We start from the raw sequence: 18,663 nt of genomic DNA on the forward strand, positions 1-18,663 counted from the left end.
TACGGCTCTTCAGCTCTATCCCTACGGCCTTCGGCTCAAACTCTGCGGCCTTCGGCTCGAACTCTGCGGCCTACGGCTCTAACTCTGCGGCCTTCGGCTCAAACTCTGCGGCCTACGGCTCTTCAGCTCTAACCCTGCGGCCTTCGGCTCTAACCCTGCGGCCTTCGGCTCGAACTCTGCGGCCTACGGCTCTAACTCTGCGGCCTTCGGCTCAAACTCTGCGGCCTACGGCTCTTCAGCTCTAACCCTGCGGCCTTCGGCTCTAACCCTGCGGCCTTCGGGTCTAACCCTGCGGCCTTCGGCTCTAACTCTGCGGCCCTCGGCTATGGCTCTTCAGCTGTATCCCTGTGGCCTTCGGCTCTAACTCTGCGGCCTTCTGCTCTAACTCTGCGGCCTTTGGCTCTAAGTCTGCGGCCTACGGCTCTAACCCTGCGGCCTACGGCTCTAACTCTGCGGCCTTCTGCTCTAACCCTGCGGCCTTTGGCTCGAACTCTGTGGCCTACGGCTCTTCAGGTCTGTCCCTGTGGCCTTCGGCTCTAACTCTGCGGTCTTCGGCTCTAACCCTGCGGCCTTCGGCTCTAACCCTTCGGCCTACGGCTCTTCTGCTCTATTTCTGCAGCCTATGGCTCTAACCCTGCGGCCTACGGCTCTTCAGCTCTATCCCTGCGGCCTTCGGCTCTAACTCTGCGGCCTTCTGCTCTAACCCTGCGGCCTTTGGCTCGAACTCTGCGGCCTACGGCTCTTCAGCTCTATCCCTGTGGCCTTCGGCTCTAACCCTGCGGCCTACGGCTCTTCAGCTCTATCCCTGCGGCCTACGGCTCTTCAGCTCTATCCCTGCGGCCTTCGGCTCTAACTCTGCGGCCTACGGCTCTTCAGCTCTATCCCTGCGGCCTTCGGCTCTAACTCTGCGGCCTACGGCTCTTCAGCTCTATCCCTGCAGCCTTCGGCTCTAACTCTGCAGCCTTCGTCTCTAACCCTGCGGTCTTCGGCTCTATCCCTGCGGCCTTCGGCTCTAACCCTTCGGCCTACGGCTCTTCATCTCTATTCCTGCGGCCTTCCGCTCTAACCCTGCGGCCTACGGCTCTTCAGCTCTGTCCCTGTGGCCTTCGGCTCTAACTCTGCGGCCTTCTGCTCTAACCCTGCGGCCTTTGGCTCGAACTCTGCGGCCTACGGCTCTTCAGCTCTATCCCTGTGGCCTTCGGCTCTAAGCCTGCGGCCTACGGCTCTTCAGCTCTATCCCTGCGGCCTTCAGCTCTAACTCTGCGGCCTACGGCTCTTCAGCTCTATCCCTGCGGCCTTCGGCTCTATCTCTGCGGCCTACGGCTCTTCAGCTCTATCCCTGCGGCCTTCGGCTCTTCAGCTCTATCCCTGCGGCCTTCGGCTCTAACCCTGCGGCCTTCGGCTCGAACTCTGCGGCCTACGGCTCTTCAGCTCTATCCCTGCGGCCTTCGGCTCAAACCCTGTGGCCTTCAGCTCGAACTCTGCCACCTTTAATAGAAAATCAACTCAACAACAGAAAGAATATATTTTTGTAATTTAGTATTCACTTTATATGCATCTTAAGATTCAACACTGTGTGACATGAACAAAACATCCAAAATGACATCATCTCATTATATTAAGCTTTCATTGTTTATGTAAACTTAAGTTATGACATTGATAAAACATCGATTCTTTCTATGCTTTGTGCTAAAAAAGTCACCACACATCCAAAAATCCCTTTTAACAGGATTTTATACATCAGGTGTGAGTGGACATACCTGTGTCCAGTGAATCCCGGTGTGCAGATACACTCAGCTCCCCAAAGCGCATCTCGACACACTCCACTGTTTTCACACTCCAGGTTCTCACACGTCTGAGGAGGATGGTTCCACCTGAAGGACCATGAATGTGTTATAAATGAAACTGCTGCAGTTTAGAGCTGTCACTATGGAAACATGCAGAATGTACTTCTCTCATTGAATCACATTTACAGGGAAGGTTGTACAAACCATCAACAAAGCTCAGAGCGGTTTGGGGTGAAACGCTCTGTTCTAGATAAACTGACCGAGTCAGAACTGTTCACAGTGGAGGTGATAGGAACCAGACATCCCTCTGAAAGCTCCTACACAAAGTTCCTACATGAACTGGTTCTGAATTCACTGCCTGATGACTGAGACACCGTTTTATGAGAGTTTAGAGAACTTCAACTCCATTCATGATTGAGGGAGACATGCAGGGCACTGTGCGGCAAAATAGTCCCCAAAGAAAACTCATTATTCCAGATTTTCCATCATCAGCATTCCAGATAAACTCAGAAGACTTGTGTAGGTTCTCTGGTGGTTCTGGATGGTAAATAAAGTGTCTGTATCTGTGTTATAGTCATGGTGACGCCTGGTTCCCATCACCACCACTGTAAAGACTGTATCTGGCATGAAATGTAAAATTACATAGAGTGAGAGGATGTTCTCACTGGCAGTGTTTGCCACTGTAGCCCCGTCTGCAGATGCAGGTGTACTGATTGACTCCATCCATACAGGTGGCTCTATTCAGGCAGGGAGAGTCTTTACATTCGTCTAAGTCCTGAGCGCACGTGGGCCCACCATAACCTGGCTCACACTCGCATTCAAAGCCCCCAACCTTGTCCCTGCAGTTGCCATGTAGACAGGGCCCCGGGGCGCATTCGTCCGTGTTGGTTTCACAGGTGAGCCCCTCCCAGCCAGGTGGGCAGGCACAGCGGAACAGGTGGAATAAGTCCTCACAGGTGCCCCCGTGCTGGCAGGGCTGCGGGTGGCACACGGGGACGCCCACGCATCCCAGCCGTGCCCGTTCACCCCGCCGCCGGCGGAAGCGCAACACCTGTGGTGGTGTGACATCATCGGTGAAGGGCAGGTAAACTCCACCCACCCTGACCACACCCAGACAGCCTGCATAGCTCTCTGCCAGCGCCACTTCACTCGTCACGTCGCTGAGGAAGCGCAGGGCCCCAGCCTGCTCTGGGGCACTGCTGCCATCAGAGATGCCATCGACCGTGATCACCCATGGCGAAGCCTCTTGCTCTGGATGCTCCATGGCAACCACAAGGTGATGCCAGCGTCCATCTGTGATGCGTTGTGTTCCAGAAAATGCCACCGGCTCCTGACTGTTCTCTCCATGTAGCTCCGCCCTCACTGTGCCGTCCAACAGACCAATCAGGAGAAACTCTGCCCCCCTCCAGGCTCGCAGCAGCACGCTGTTCTCCTGCCGTGTGCGCAGATCCATGGTGACGTTGGTCACCGGGGCTACTAGAGAGCCTTTAGCAGTGTAGTGGAGGGGGGAGTTATCGAAGGTAGCGTTAGATACACCTGTGCAGAAAAATATAGACCAGTAGCCTTTAAAGTGCCTTCATGTAACAAAAATATGACCCATATATTTCATATATATATAAAAATACCTACATAATAATAATAATAATAATAATAATAATAACAGTATGTAAATACACAAATATAAAATTGCCTATTGCCAACCTCACTTGACCATAATCTAACCCTAAACCTCACCTGTCCATAATCTAGCCCCGAACATCACTTGACCATAATCTAGCCCTAAACCTCACCTGACCATAATCTAATCCTAAACTTCACCTGACCATAATCTAGCCCTAAACCTCACCTGGCCATAATCTAACCCTAAACCTCACCTGTCCATAATCTAGCCCCAAACATGACTTGACCATAATCTAGCCCTAAACCTCACCCGGCCATTATCTATCCCTAAACCTCACCCGGCCATAATCTAACCCTAAACCTCACCCGACCATAATATAGCCCTAAACCTCACCCGACCATAATCTAACTCTAGAGCTCACTTGACTGTAACCTCACCTTAAAAAGCTCTAGCACTGAAATGAAGTGAAGAGCTGAGAGTCACCTGCTCATTTTGCTACATCTCAGAGAACTCAGGTGAGTTTCAGGTGGGCTCAGTGCTGAGAGAAGAACTTACACTCAAATCCGTCCAGCAGATCCACACAGAGCCCCCCGTTTACACACGGATCACTGACGCACCACACGCGGGTTTCACACGTCTTCCCCGTGAAGTTCAGTGGACACGAACATGTGAAATCGTTCCAGGTGATGGAGCACTCTCCTCCATTCATACACGGCTCCGCCTTCCACACAGACCAACACAGAGCAGCGGATTTAGTACTGACTTTACAGCTCATTCATGCTGCTAATTACTTTCAATAGTACGTTTATTAGAGAATATTAAGGAGTAAATGAAGTAAAATAAATAATCCATATTAAATTATAACAGAGTCTCTGGGAGTTTTGAGAGTGAAAACAGAAATTGTTGAACAGTTAAACACTTTTAGGAATTGTTTGGATCCTGGAGTGACTTTAACTTTTCAACATGACTTTTCCATCCAAAATTTTAGAGAAATTGCTGCCCAACAACTCTGTTCTTTCCTAAGTAGGAATAATGCACATGATGTGTTCCATTCAGGGCTTTAGGAAGTATTGTAGGAAAGCACTCAGCACTAGCCAGTGTGGTTAATGATCTGCTGCTGGCTTCAGATTGTGGCTGTGTTTCTGTTACGGTGCTGTTGGATCCAAGTGCAGCATTTGACACGACTGGTGATAAAAATATTCATTTATAGTCTTAAAACGTTGGTTGCACTGGGTGGTTGGTTCTTAGAGTCCTTGGGAAGGGTGCTTGAAAGTGCTCATTCTGGAGACTCTATGACAGTGCAATATCAGGGCAATGACAGTGAGACCTGGAGGGGTGTGATTGGGAGGAATGGCCTCTCTGATCTGAACCTGAGTGGTGTTCAGGTTTTGGACTTCTGTGCAAACCACAGTTTGTCCATCATGAACACCATGTTTGAACACAAGGATGTCCATAAGTGCACATGGCACCAGGATACCCTAGGCCGGAGTTCAATGATTGATTTTGTAGTCGTGTCATCGGACTTGCGGCCATGTGTTTTGGACACTCGGGTAAAGAGAGGACCTGAGCTGTCAACTGATCACCACCTGGTGGTGAGTTGGATCAGGTGGTGGGGGAAAATGCTGGTCAGACCAGGCAAGCCCAAATGTATAGTGAGGGTTTGCTGGGAACGTCTGGCAGAAGAACCTGTCAGATTGATCTTCATCTCACACCTCTGTCAGAACTTTGACCAGATATCGGGGGAGGTGAGGGACATTGACTCAGAATGGGCTGTGTTCTGCTCCTCCATTGTTGAAGTGGCTGACTGTAGCTGTGGCCGCAAGGTGCCTGTCGGGGCGGTAATCCTCGAATCCGGTGGTGGACACCCCAGGTGAGAGATGCTGTCAAGCTGAAGAAGGAGTCCTACCAGGCATGGTTGGCCTGTGGGACACCAGAGGCAGCTGGCAGGTATCGACAGGCCAAGCGATCTGCGGCTTCAGTCATCGCCAAGGCAAAAACCCGGGTGTGGGAGGAATTTGGTGAGGCCTTGGAAAGTGACTAAGTTGGCTCCAAAAAGATTCTGGCAAACCATCAGGCGACTCAGAAGGGGAAAGCAGTGTGCCACTAGCACTGTATATAGTGGAGATGGTGTGCTGCTGACTTTGACTGAAGACGTCATTGGGCGGTGGAATGAATACTTTGAGGACCTTCTCAATCCCACCGACACATTCTCCAGTGAGGAGGCAGAGTCTGGGGACATGGGAATAGGCTTGTCCATTACCGAGGCCAAAGTCGATAAGGTAGTTAAAAAGCTCCTTGGTAGCAAGGCTCCAGGGGTGGATGAGATCTGTCCTGAGTTCCTCAAGGCTCTGGATGTTGTGGGGTTGTCTTGGCTGACATGCCTTTTCAACATTGCGTGGACATCAGGGGCGGTGCCACTGGATTGGCAGACTGGGGTGGTGGTGCCTCTTTTTAAAAAGGGGGACCGGAGGGTGTGTTCCAACTACAGGGGAATCACACTCCTCAGCCTCCCTGGTAAGGTCTATGCAGGGGTACTGGAGAAGAGAGTCCGGCTTATAGTCGAACCTCGGATTCAGGAGGAGCAGTGCAGGTTCCTCCCTGGTTGTGGAACACTGGACCAACTCTTCACCCTCTCCAGGATTATGGAGGGTGCATGGGAGTTTGCCCAACAAGTTCACATGTGCTTTTTCAGTAGTTGGTCAGTAAAACCATAAGCTGCAGTCAAGGATATTGGTGCAATACTTCTGATTCTCATTTAAACAACATTTCTAATTCTGCATTATATCATTTGAGAAACATGGCAAAATAAGACATGCTGTTCTTAAATGATAGAACCTAAGAATAAATAATGCAGGAACGTGTTTGTGTTGGTTACCTTGCATGTGTCATCACTGATGCAGCCATGCAGCACGTTCTCTGCGTCGCTGGGGATGTACGCTGTGTCATTGACCGTGTTGTTCCATGCACCTACATCCAGATGCATGTTGTCTAGTCTCACATCCTGCAGGCAGCCCTTAAACTGGCCACCCCATTCACTCACCATCCCTTCATCTGGCAGCCCCCCCACATACACCATGTCCCCCTCCCATGGGGTCACAGGGGTCACAGAACCGAGGTAATAACGGAACCCTGTGTGGCTGAAGAACACGTCGCCCTGCTGTAGCTCCACCTGAAGCTCCTGCTTGTGTCCATCACACACAAACACGGAGGACCTCACGCTCTGCCCCCCTGCGCTCACCTGCACCCGCCCCATCTGTAGGTAGACGGTGAGGTATGGCTCTGCCTCCTCAGACCCGCCCAACTCTGCCTTCTGCAGCTGCAGCAGAACTCCATCTGGTTTCAGCGAGCGCAGGAAAAAGGAGACGCTGAAATTCTCACTGTGACCCGCCAGAAGGTCGAACGAGCTGAAACTCGCTGAGCTCTCATGACCGAATGTCCAAGAGGAAAACTCTGAGAGAGAGAGACAGAGAGACAGAGAGACAGAGAGAGAGAGAGAAAGAGAGAGAGCGCGTGAGTTCAGAGAGCGATTGTGTGTGACTGATTTAGTCCACAGTCTGATGTCGTTAGATCTGAAGACTGATTTTAAAATATGGAGGGTTCCATGTGTGTTTGCTTATATTCATATTTGTACTCGTATTACAGGGATGAAGTGGAACGAATCTCATCTCATTGGTATGGTACTTTTTCACAAGTACCACACTAGTTTGTTTTTTTAAATATTATTATGTAAAAATGGAAACATTAAGCAGAAACTACACCTGAATAGCATAAAGGATAAAGCAGTACTCATTCAACCACAATGATATTTTAAAGCAAAGCTATGTCTTTTTGGCTAAAACGATGCTCTGGATGCGAGCCCTGAGATATGAGACCTCTCCCTGACTGTGACTGGTCCTAATCATGACCTTGTGGGATCTGGGGCCTTCACCTGACTATGATTAGTCCTAATCATCACCTTGTGGGATCTGGGACCTTCACCTGACTGTGATTAGTCCTAATCATCACCTTGTTTGATCTGGGACCTTCACCTGACTGTGATTAGTCCTAATCATCACCTTGTTTGATCTGGGACCTTCACCTGACTGTGATTAGTCCTAATCATCACCTTGTTTGATCTGGGACCTTCACCTGACTGTGATTAGTCCTAATCATCACCTTGTTTGATCTGGGACCTTCACCTGACTGTGATTAGTCCTAATCATCACCTTGTTTGTTTTAAGACCTAACCCTAACTATGTTCCATCCAAGTCACCACCCACTGCAAGTGGGCTTCCAGGAGTGCTGATGGTTCTTTTTAAGTGTGTTTATAATTATTTTAAATTAATTTTAAACACTTAAAATAAAAAGAATAAGGCAGAAAAAGTTCGCCCCGTGGTACAACGATAAAACCCGGACCTTAAAACAAACAGCTCGGAAATTAGAGCGGAAATGGCGTCATACCAAACTAGAAGTGTTCCACATTGCCTGGAAGGACGGCCTTATAGAGTATAGAAATGCTCTCACTGAAGCTCGCTCAGCATATCTGGCCTCGCTGATCGAGAATAATAAGTATAATCCTAGAGTTCTGTTTAATGTGATTTCCCAAATCACACAAAATCAGGCAGGTAATGAACCAGAAATCCCAGCAACTCTCACCAGTGAAGATTTTATGGACTTCTTTAATAATAAAATTGATAATATTAGACAACAAATTCAATCCACAGTATCAAATTCAAATCCAGCTTTGCTGCCATCTGACTTGGCTGATATAGAACAAAACACAGCTGTAGAAAAGAGTCTGGAAACCTTTTACTCCCTCCCACAGCTGGAGCTAGAGAAGATTATCTCCTCTGCAAATTGCACAACCTGCACACTCGATGCAATTCCATCAAAACTACTCAAAGAAGTACTGCCAGTTATTATAAACCCTATCTCAACTATTGTAAACTCATCCCTTAGTCTGGGCCATGTACCCAAAGCTTTTAAACTTGCTGTTATCAAACCTCTGATCAAGAAACCAAATCTTGATGTCACCGTTTTGTCCAATTACAGGCCTGTTTCTAACTTACCGTTTATATCTAAGATCTTAGAAAAAGCTGTGGCCCAACAACTTAGTTCATATCTACACAAGAACCATATATATGAAAAATTTCAGTCTGGATTCAGGCCACACCACAGCACTGAGACGAATCTAGTTAAGATAACTAATGATCTTCTTCTTGCCTCTGATCAAGGTTACATATCTCTCTTAGTGCTACTTGACCTAAGCGCGGCTTTTGATACAATAGACCACAATATTCTCCTAGAAAGGTTAGAAAACATGGTTGGAGTCACAGGGACGGCCCTATCATGGTTCAGATCTTACCTATCAGAACGTTATCAGTTTGTTAGGGTAAACAATTTATCTTCCACTTATTCAAAAGTGAGATTTGGAATTCCGCAGGGCTCTATATTAGGACCATTACTATTTACACTATACATGTTACCGTTAGGCACAGTTATAAGTAACCATGGCGTAAACTTTCATTGTTATGCAGACGATACTCAACTGTACATATCAGCCAAGCCTGATGACCAACACAGGTTAAAGAAAATGGAGGACTGTGTAAAAGACGTGAAAGGCTGGATGTCACGCAACTTCCTCCTATTAAACAGTAACAAAACAGAGGTTCTCCTTCTGGGTCCAAAATTAGCAAGAAGTAAATTACCAGATTTAATCTTAAATCTCGCCGACTTTCCAGCCGCACCTGGACTAGCAGCAAAAAATCTCGGCGTTATAATAGATTCAGATTTATCATTCGATCAACACACAGGCGGCATCACTAGGACAGCTTTTCTACATCTTCACAACATTGCCAAGATCAGAAATGCCCTGTCCCTGCGTGATGCAGAAACACTAGTACATGCCTTTATTACTTCTAGGCTAGACTACTGTAATGCGCTACTGTCAGGATGTACGAGCAGGAATTTAAACAAACTCCAACTAGTCCAAAACTCCGCAGCTAGGGTCCTCACTAAAACTAGAAAATTTGAGCATATTAGTCCAGTGCTATCATCACTTCATTGGCTACCTATTAAATTCCGTATTGATTATAAAATAATTTTACTGACTTATAAAGCCCTACATGGTCTTGCCCCTGAATACCTGCAAGACCTTATTTCTCATTATGAGCCATCACGACCACTCAGATCCCAGAGCACTGGCTTATTAATAGTTCCTAGAATTCAGAAGGTTTCATCTGGGGGAAGAGCTTTTTCTTATAAAGCCCCCAAACTCTGGAATGATCTTCCAGAAACTGTTCGGGACTCAGACACAGTCTCAATCTTTAAGACTAGGTTGAAAACACACTTGTTCAGTTTAGCTTTTGGTAGGTAATGTTCCCCCCCTAGATAAAGGCAGCAGATCCAGGGGTCCATGGACACAGGGAATTATAGTAAACTGAGACGCTGGTGCTGTCGTCCCGCTGCTCGCACGCGGTCACTCAGGTTTGTGGACGGTGGAGCGGAGGGATGCCAGACTGTCTCAGAGTGCTGCCGTGTCTGTGTGTCCTTCTGGTTCTCTCCTGTTAGTTAAGCTGTCATAGTCAGATCTGCCGGGGTCATTAGCCACACTCTGGAAATGTTCACATTCCCTGTTTATGTACAAACGGATAGAACAAAACTAATCCCATCTACCTGTTTTTTTTTTCCGAGTATACAACCGCCCACATGTCCGGCTGGACACTGAGAGAAATTAAGCTTCTATCTGCTGATCTAAGGTGGTCAACTCCCTGCATTGTTGGTTTGGCCCTTTGATTGCTGACCATATGGTCAGCAATATAACCCTCCAGGGTGGCAACCATCAAGGAGTGTTGATGTTCGCCATCCTTGCAGGGAGTCGGCACCTCTGTCCTTTTGATAGGGTAATCATCATCCCCCTGTTTAACCCCCTCTTCCTATCACCCTCATCCCCCTCGCATTCCCTTGCTTAACCCCCCTCTTCTTATCACCCTCATCCCCCTCGCTTACCCCCCCCTAAAACTCCTTTTCCGCACCTTTATCCTCCTCCCACAACTTCCAGTGTTTATAAGGTTCTACTAAAATATCCCTAGTCAGACTGGCTGTGATAGACTGACTGCGATCCACTAAGCTGTGCCCACATTTCCTGTGTGTCAATAAAATCAAGTCTACGCTGAAGGTCTCCTGACTTCTGATTCCTGAAAGCTGAATTTCTAACAACTTGGTGCCGTGACCCGGATGGCATACTGAAACCTGCTTGGTGAGTAAACGCCATTTCGAACCAAAGAGAAATTCTGGTTTTATAACACGGAGAAGTCAGTAAAGTTTTACCGGTTGTCACTGATAAAGAAACCTAGTGTTTTTTGTGGCTGTTATACCCTTTGTTTCAAGGGAAGTTTTACCGGTTGTCACTGATAAAGAAACCTAGTGTTTTTTGTGGCTGTTATACCCTTTGTTTCAAGGGAAGTTTTACCGGTTGTCACTGATAAAGAAACCTAGTGTTTTTTGTGGCTGTTATACCCTTTGTTTCAAGGGAAGTTTATTTGTCACTGATAAAGAAACCTAGTGTTTTTTGTGGCTGTTATACCCTTTGTTTCAAGGGAAGTTTTACCTGTTGTCACTGATAAAGAAACCTAGTGTTTTTTGTGGCTGTTATACCCTTTGTTTCAAGGGAAGTTTTACCTGTTGTCACTGATAAAGAAACCTAGTGTTTTTTGTGGCTGTTATACCCTTTGTTTCAAGGGAAGTTTTACCTGTTGTCACTGATAAAGAAACCTAGTGTTTTTTGTGGCTGTTATACCCTTTGTTTCAAGGGAAGTTTTACCTGTTGTCACTGATAAAGAAACCTAGTGTTTTTTGTGGCTGTTATACCCTTTGTTTCAAGGGAAGTATACTTGTTTGTTTGTTTGTTTGTTTGTTTAGTTGATTGTCTCATCACTAGTCACCTCACCATGATTTCCAAAGGCCAAAATGCTCAGAAAAATGTTAAAGATTCCTGGAAACCTCTTAACTATAAAAAGAGCACACTAGTTAGGGGTGGGACTGAAATGCCGCAGTGGACTGACTCTGAATTTGAAATGGTAATGGAGAACATAGTCAAAAAACATGTTAATAAGAAAAAAAGGTCAGAGTACTTTTCTTCCAAAGGTTTTCCTACTGATAGATTGTGGTCTCCTACAGAATGCAAAACAGCTTTGGGCTATGGGATTAAGCATGATTCTGTGAAGGAATGTCTTTTTGTGCTGGAACAATACTGGGGGTATAAACTTAGGCATATGGAGAATAAGTTAGCAGAGGCTGAAGGGAAGATCCTAGAGTTGACTACTGAAAGTAAAAAGCACAAAACAGCTTCACTGAATGCCCAAAGAACATGCAAAAAACTTCAACAATCACTGACTGAGGTTGAACAGTTACATGCTAACTGCAAACCTAAGCACCACGGTCAACCAGGTCAGCCATGCTACACAGAGGCTGAAAATCCTCCAATGTTGCATGGGCTGTACCCAGACATGGACGCATTCTGCTCACTCTCTGATGAAGATTCTGAATCTACTCAGAGTAAAGTATTTCAAATGAGACCTGTAACAATCAGATCTGCTGAGGTCCTCAATAGGGGTGGTGAAGTCAAGGAAACAAGGGTACAGATTGGCCACATTCCTTTGGAAGCCGCCACATTGGATAGACTGTCCAAGGAATTTAAACATCCAAGGGTAATGGGCCTTGACTTCATTGACCTTATTGAGAAAAAGAAAAACCTTTATTCATTGCATCCTAATGACGCTGTAGCAATAGCAAGCCAGGTTCTTAACATTACTGATAGCAGGAAGCTTGCCAATAAAGTGTTATATGGTTTGGGTGATAAGGGCCAAGACATTAATAAAGGGTGGGAAGCTTTCAAAGAGTGGATTAGCCACAAATGTCGTAAGACCACTGATTGGGGGCAGATAAGTAACTGTAAACAGAGAAAAGTAGAATCAGCTGCAGAATATTGTGACCGGTTTGAAAGAGTTTTTCTTCGTCATTGTGGCATTGATACTTACAACAACGATAGTATTGATTGCACCACTGAGGGTCCACACTTTGGACAACTGGTTGACTCACTGCGACCAGACCTTAGACAGGCTCTAGTGACAGCTGTTCCAAACTGGCGTAAGGTTAAATGGGGTGAGCTTAAAAGTGAACTGGACAGATTGGATCTTGACCTGGAGCCAAGCCATGTTTCAGCATCTGTACATGGCCTAACAGACAAAGGCTTCAACTCAAGTCCCAATCACAGGGTCACTAACCAGAAAAATGAGTGCCATTATTGTCATAGAACTGGTCATTTTGCAAGGGATTGTCATAAGAAACAGGCAGACAATTCTAGAAGGTATCCAAAGATGAGGGAAAACACTGCTGGAAGATCCTCTGAGGGATTTCCGCAGGATGATACAATAGGGAAGTCTTTCCAGGGTCTTTCACATGACCAATTCTCTATGTTAATTAAGGCAGTGCAGGGATATACAGAGGTGTCAACGTCTCCATCTGCCCTGGCTTTAAACTAATTTGCCCAGCCGCTTCTGCCCATCTGTGTGCCATCAGTAGAGTTTTAGAGAATCGCCTTTTTGCTGATGTACAAATTAGGGGACAGGATTTTTCATTTCTTGTAGACACAGGGGCTCAGGTTACTACACTTTCTGATATTGTTTGTGCATCTTTAGGAGTATCATTAACAGACAGACACATCACTGCTGAGGGACTGGGTAATGCCGGAATATCCTTAACTTTATCTACACCCATAGATGTTAATCTAGGACCTAAAATCATTTCATGGCAATTTTGGGTGGGAAAGGTTGAGAATATTCTTGGGATGGATTTTCTGAGAAAATTGAACTGTTCTTTGTCTATTAATGCTGATTCGTGTGTTTGGAACATTGCCTCTTTGAAACAATCTGATTTGGCTAATCACCCTATTTGGTCAGATGATAAGGATGACTGTGGCCTTTTAGAAATGGAACCAGTTGTTCTCACTGGTCGTCAACCTCCTTGTACTAAACAGTATCCTATCAACAAAGAGGCCTTGCAGGGTATTAGACCAATCATAGATCAGCTTGAGAAAAGAGGTATCTTGGTCAAAACACACAGTGTATCCAACAGTCCTGTATGGCCAGTTCGCAAAGCTAATGGAACTTGGCGGCTAACAGTAGATTATAGGGTAGCTAATCAGCATATTGACAAGCTAACTCCATTGGTGGCTGACCCATCCACCATCTTTGACGGTATCCCTACAACACACAGTGTTTTTTCTGTGGTTGATATGGCTAATGGTTTTTGGTCTGTTCCATTAGCATCACAAAGCCAGCCTTGGCTTGCTTTCACTGTGGGGGATGTGCAATACCAATGGACACGGCTGCCTCAGGGTTTTCATAACAGTCCAACTATTTACCATCAAGCACTCAGAAAACACCTCTCCCAGGCTGAGCACATTTTGCAGTCCTCTGTTGTTATTCAGTATGTTGATGATGTCTTGTTGAGTAGTGAGACTGAGGAAACGCATGACAAAGACTTGAAGGCGCTTCTTGAATTTTTGGTTAGCAAGGGACACAAGGCCAGTCGTGACAAAGCTCAGTTGTGTTGTCCTGGTGTACAATATTTGGGGCAATGGGTTACCCAGGGTTCTAGAGGAATTTTGCCTGCTAGAAGCTCAGCAATTAATGCACTGTCGTTGCCAACCACAGTACACAAGTTGCGAGCTTTCTTAGGCCTCTGCAACTACTGCAGACCTTGGATAGATTCTTATGCTGCAATTTCACAACCACTATACGATCTGCTTAAAGGTAAACCTGGACAACATGACCCTCTTGTACACACAGATAACACAACCACTGCTTTTGCAAAGTTGAAATCAGCCTTGATTTCTGCACCAGCTCTTGGCCTTTGTGATTCAAACAAGCCTTTCACTGTCTTTGTGCATGAAGATTGTGGTTTTATGACGTCCTGTCTGACTCAGGAACATGGTGGTATGCAGCGTCCAGTAGCTTATCATTCAGCTAAATTAGACACAGTGGCTCATGGTATGGGTCCATGTTTAAGAGCAGTACAGGCTACATATCTGGCACTGTTAGCATTTGCGCCACGGACGCTAGAGCAAATAGTCACAGTCAAATGTCCTCATTCTGTGTCAGCCTTACTCAACAATGGCCGCGTGTTGTCAGTGACAGCTTCTAGATGGGGCAACTGGCTTGCTGTTTTGACAGCTCCTAATGTGGTGATTCAGAACGCACCAATGAACAACCCTTCCTCCTTTATGATGTCCTCACTGACTGATGCTTATGAGGAAGGGGGTGATCATGATTGCATTGAATTATCCAGTTCTCATCCTGTTGTTAAAGATGTCCCTCTTGATAATCCAGATTTGATTCTTTTTACTGATGGTTCCTCAACTTACACTGATGGTCAGCGTAGATCTGGATGGGCGGTGACTGACAGTCTTCAAACTTTGGCCAGTGGTAGTTTTCCTCCTTCCTACTCAGCCCAGCAGGCTGAGTTGGTGGCCCTAACTGAAGCATGTAAACTTGCATCAGGTAAATGTGCCACAATTTTTACTGATTCAAGATATACCTTCGGTGTTGTGCATGACTTTGCACATCTGTGGAGTCATAGAGGTTTTTTCACAGCTGCTGGCACTCCAGTTAAAAATGCTGACTTAGTACATGGTCTTTTGGAAGCTGTCAAGTTACCCGCAGATCTAGCCGTCGTGAAAGTCAAAGCGCACACAGGTGGTAATTCTTTTGAAGCACAAGGCAATAGAATTGCAGATGAAGCGGCTAAAAGGGCATGTTTTTTACCACCAGCTAGTATTGCATCCCTCACTAATACAGAGTGTAATACTAATGACATTTCTTCTATTCACAAGCTACAGTCCGATTCCCCAAACTGGGAACTCTGGACATGGCTGGACTCAGGTGCAAAAATTGCTCCAGATGGTGTCTGGACCAAAGGGGGAAAATTAGTTGCACCTGAGTCACTACTCCCTTACTTAGCTACACAGATACATTCTTTAGGTCACATTGGAGTGGAAAAGATGGTAAATCAGTTTTCACATTCCTGGTGGAATCCTAAGTTCAGGGAACAGGCTAAAGCAGTTGTTCAAAATTGTGTTGCTTGTAACCAAGTCAATGTTGTTCCTCAGATGCGCAGTCCGGCTACTAAGACAGTAGCGCCTCCAGGTCCATTTCGCCATTTACAGGTAGATTACATCACACTGCCTAAATGCGAGGGAAAACAAGATGTTTTGGTCATAGTGGATAAATTTTCTCACTGGATTGAATGTTATCCAACTTCCAAGGGCACTGCTGCACACACTGCTAAAATGTTAGTGCAGGATTTTATTCCTAGGTGGGGTCTTCCTGAGCAAATTGAGTCAGATCAAGGCACTCACTTCACTGGACAGGTAGTGCAGGCTGTCTGTAAACTCCTGAAGGTGAACTGGAAACTTCACTGTCCATACAGACCACAAGCTTCAGGACAGGTAGAGCGTGTAAACCGTGTCATCAAGGAACGACTGACTAAACTCCACAGTCAGGGTGTCAAATGGCCTGCAGCCTTGCCAGCGGTACTTTGCAGTATAAGGGCAACTAGCAACAAAATGGTTGGGCTTAGTCCTTATGAAGTTGTAACAGGTAGACCAATGCTGGTTCCAGGGGTGATTGATCTCCGCAAAGCAGATGTGCATTTACTGTCAGATGCACTTCTTAATTATTGCCAAACACTAACACAAGCAGTACAGGCAGCTCAGAGTCAGGTCAATAGCGCTTGGAGCAAACCAGCTGAAGGTGGCCATACAATAATTCCAGGTCAATGGGTCATGGTGAGGAAACATGACAGACAATCTCTAGAACCCAGATGGGATGGCCCATATCAGGTTCTTTTGATTACTAACTCAGCAGTGAAATGTGAAGGAAAGAAAACATGGATTCATGTTTCTCATTGTAAGGTTGTACCTGCTCCTAAAAAATGAGTTTAAGGGCCAGTAAAAGAGGAGGTGGGTGATGTACAGAGCCTCAAGGAAGAACTATGATTTCTACTATCATGGGGGTTACCCTTGAGGTGAAGACTCCACAACACTGTGTATCACCATAACAGCCTTTTCTGAGGGACAGATAGTGGGGAGCTGCATGACAATCAATGAATGAAAATCTTCAAATTTTGCTGATGAACAGTTCACTGCGTATGTTCCTTTTGTGTATTCTATAGAACCACACAGCGGAGACAGTGTCCCCATCCACTCAGAACACTGCATGGACTTCTAGATGCCTTGTTGACTCTTCAAGAAACGTGCATCTCAAGAAAATCTGCGCAGCTGATTGGAGACAAGGACGAGACCTTGAGGACGACCTACCAAGCAACAGATGCTGTCAAGTTCACCAGGACAACATGAATACATCACAAATCCAAACACTGTGCATGATCATAACCATGATCTATGGTTCAAATGCATGGGATTGCACACGCATGCCCACAGAAGACCTGACGTTCCATCATGCAGAAGCAAATCATCCAAGCTCCCTGACCTGCATCCATCATAGACCAGCTCTACCTGAAGACACCATATGTTTTTGGCACTTCTGCACTAAAGACTCAGAAGCAGAAGGACCCAGTTCACTAATGGTGAGCTTTAGAATAAAAGCAGACTCCGTACTGGTGCAACAACGAACAAGCAAACCATTTGTCCTACAACGAAATGGAACTTTACACTTCAACAAGATAAAGCATGACAATGAAGGCTTGTATAGATGCAAATGTGGTGACCATGTCCAGTATCATCAAGTTTATATAGATACCGCTGTGAATATAAGCCAAGGGGGAAATCATGCTCTAAGCATTTCTTTGAATAATCCAAAAGAGAATGTTTTCTTCCATCTTTTCTCCCTGACTAGATCTCACCTTTTTGGAGACCAATCTGTGTGTGTCCCCCAACCTGTCAGTGTAACTGGTGGAATCTCCTGGACTGCACATCCAATCTCCAATTGTGACACATGCTCTGTCTTACAAGTTCCCACCAGCAAGCCAATCAACATTGCCTCCTGTCATAATGTCACTGTCCCAGTGGTCACTAGCTGTTGTATTCCTGGGGAAAAGACATGTAAGACTACTTCACTTCCAACAAGCAACATCTCAGAACTTATTACCTCTAGTTCCTTTCCTTGGTGCATTGAACACAGAAGTGAGTCATCCTCTCTAGGTGAAATTCTCAAACAATCTATGTCTTAGATAGCGAGGGCAGCGTCTACAAACATTCATCAAGATTCTCACTGAAACTTTCTGCTCAAGCCACTCTCAAAGAGCCTGCTGATGATGAACACTGCATACAAGGAGGTGCTCACTGGCATAATCTGCTGGCTTTGACTCAGTTCTGTCGGCTACCTGCACCTGTCGGAACATACTGGCTCTGTGGAACCACTGCATGGTCTGAATTGCCCTCCAGATTTGATGGTAGATGCACCCTTGCATACCTGTATCCATCCATGAGAAGTAAAGAAGAAAAGCTAAAACTCACAGCTGGCATCATTGACCAGAGTTACACCTGAGTTTCTGGTTTAACATGTCAACAAACTCTGTGGTCTCGTACGCTAGGAGCTTTAATTCCATCCTATGGTGTCATGCAATCCCTGGATCAGGTCTGTACCCTCGCAAGACAAATGGACCGACTGATAAATGACACTGTTTTTGCTTTGAGCAACATAAGCCTAGCTCTAGCTTCCCACAGAATGATGATTCTGCAGAACCGCATTGCTTTGGACTATCTACTATCCAGCAGAGGTGGAACTTGCTCAGTAGTAGGTCCTGAATGCTGCACTGATGTTATGAATCCTAGGGAAGATATCTCAAACATCCTCACTGACTTACGCCATTTGCATGACCAGGTATCAACCATGAACAATTCTGATACTTGGCTACATGGACTTCTTGGACCTTTCTGGCATAGCATTGCAGAGATAGGCCTTGTTCTATTTTGTACAGTTATAGCCATCTTTCTTGTTTGTTTTTGTTTTCGACTTCTTATTGTACATATATTTCGTACTTGTAGTCATAACATAATTTTGTGATTCTCCATTAAGGAGAATCAAAGGGGGAATTGAGAGAAATTAAGCTTCTATCTGCTGATCTAAGGTGGTCAACTCCCTGCATTGTTGGTTTGGCCCTTTGATTGCTGACCATATGGTCAGCAATATAACCCTCCAGGGTGGCAACCATCAAGGAGTGTTGATGTTCGCCATCCTTGCAGGGAGTCGGCAC

The 18,663-nt window shown here is 45.9% G+C and overlaps 1 protein-coding gene across 1 annotated transcript in view; it reads right to left on the minus strand.

Annotated features, from left to right (window-relative positions):
* crb2a (crumbs cell polarity complex component 2a) overlaps window positions 1–18,663 on the minus strand; it is an 87,711-nt gene that overhangs the window by 36,633 nt on the left and 32,415 nt on the right. The window contains exons 8-11 of the mRNA XM_037546125.1: window positions 6,284–6,858; window positions 3,964–4,129; window positions 2,453–3,323; window positions 1,761–1,874 (exon numbers count right to left, since the gene is read on the minus strand). Coding sequence (XP_037402022.1) covers window positions 1,761–1,874; window positions 2,453–3,323; window positions 3,964–4,129; window positions 6,284–6,858 — 1,726 coding nt within the window. The remainder of the gene's footprint in view (window positions 1–1,760; window positions 1,875–2,452; window positions 3,324–3,963; window positions 4,130–6,283; window positions 6,859–18,663) is intronic.

The sequence above is a fragment of the Pygocentrus nattereri genome, chromosome 16, assembly GCF_015220715.1.
Source record: "Pygocentrus nattereri isolate fPygNat1 chromosome 16, fPygNat1.pri, whole genome shotgun sequence".
NCBI lineage: Eukaryota > Metazoa > Chordata > Actinopteri > Characiformes > Serrasalmidae > Pygocentrus > Pygocentrus nattereri.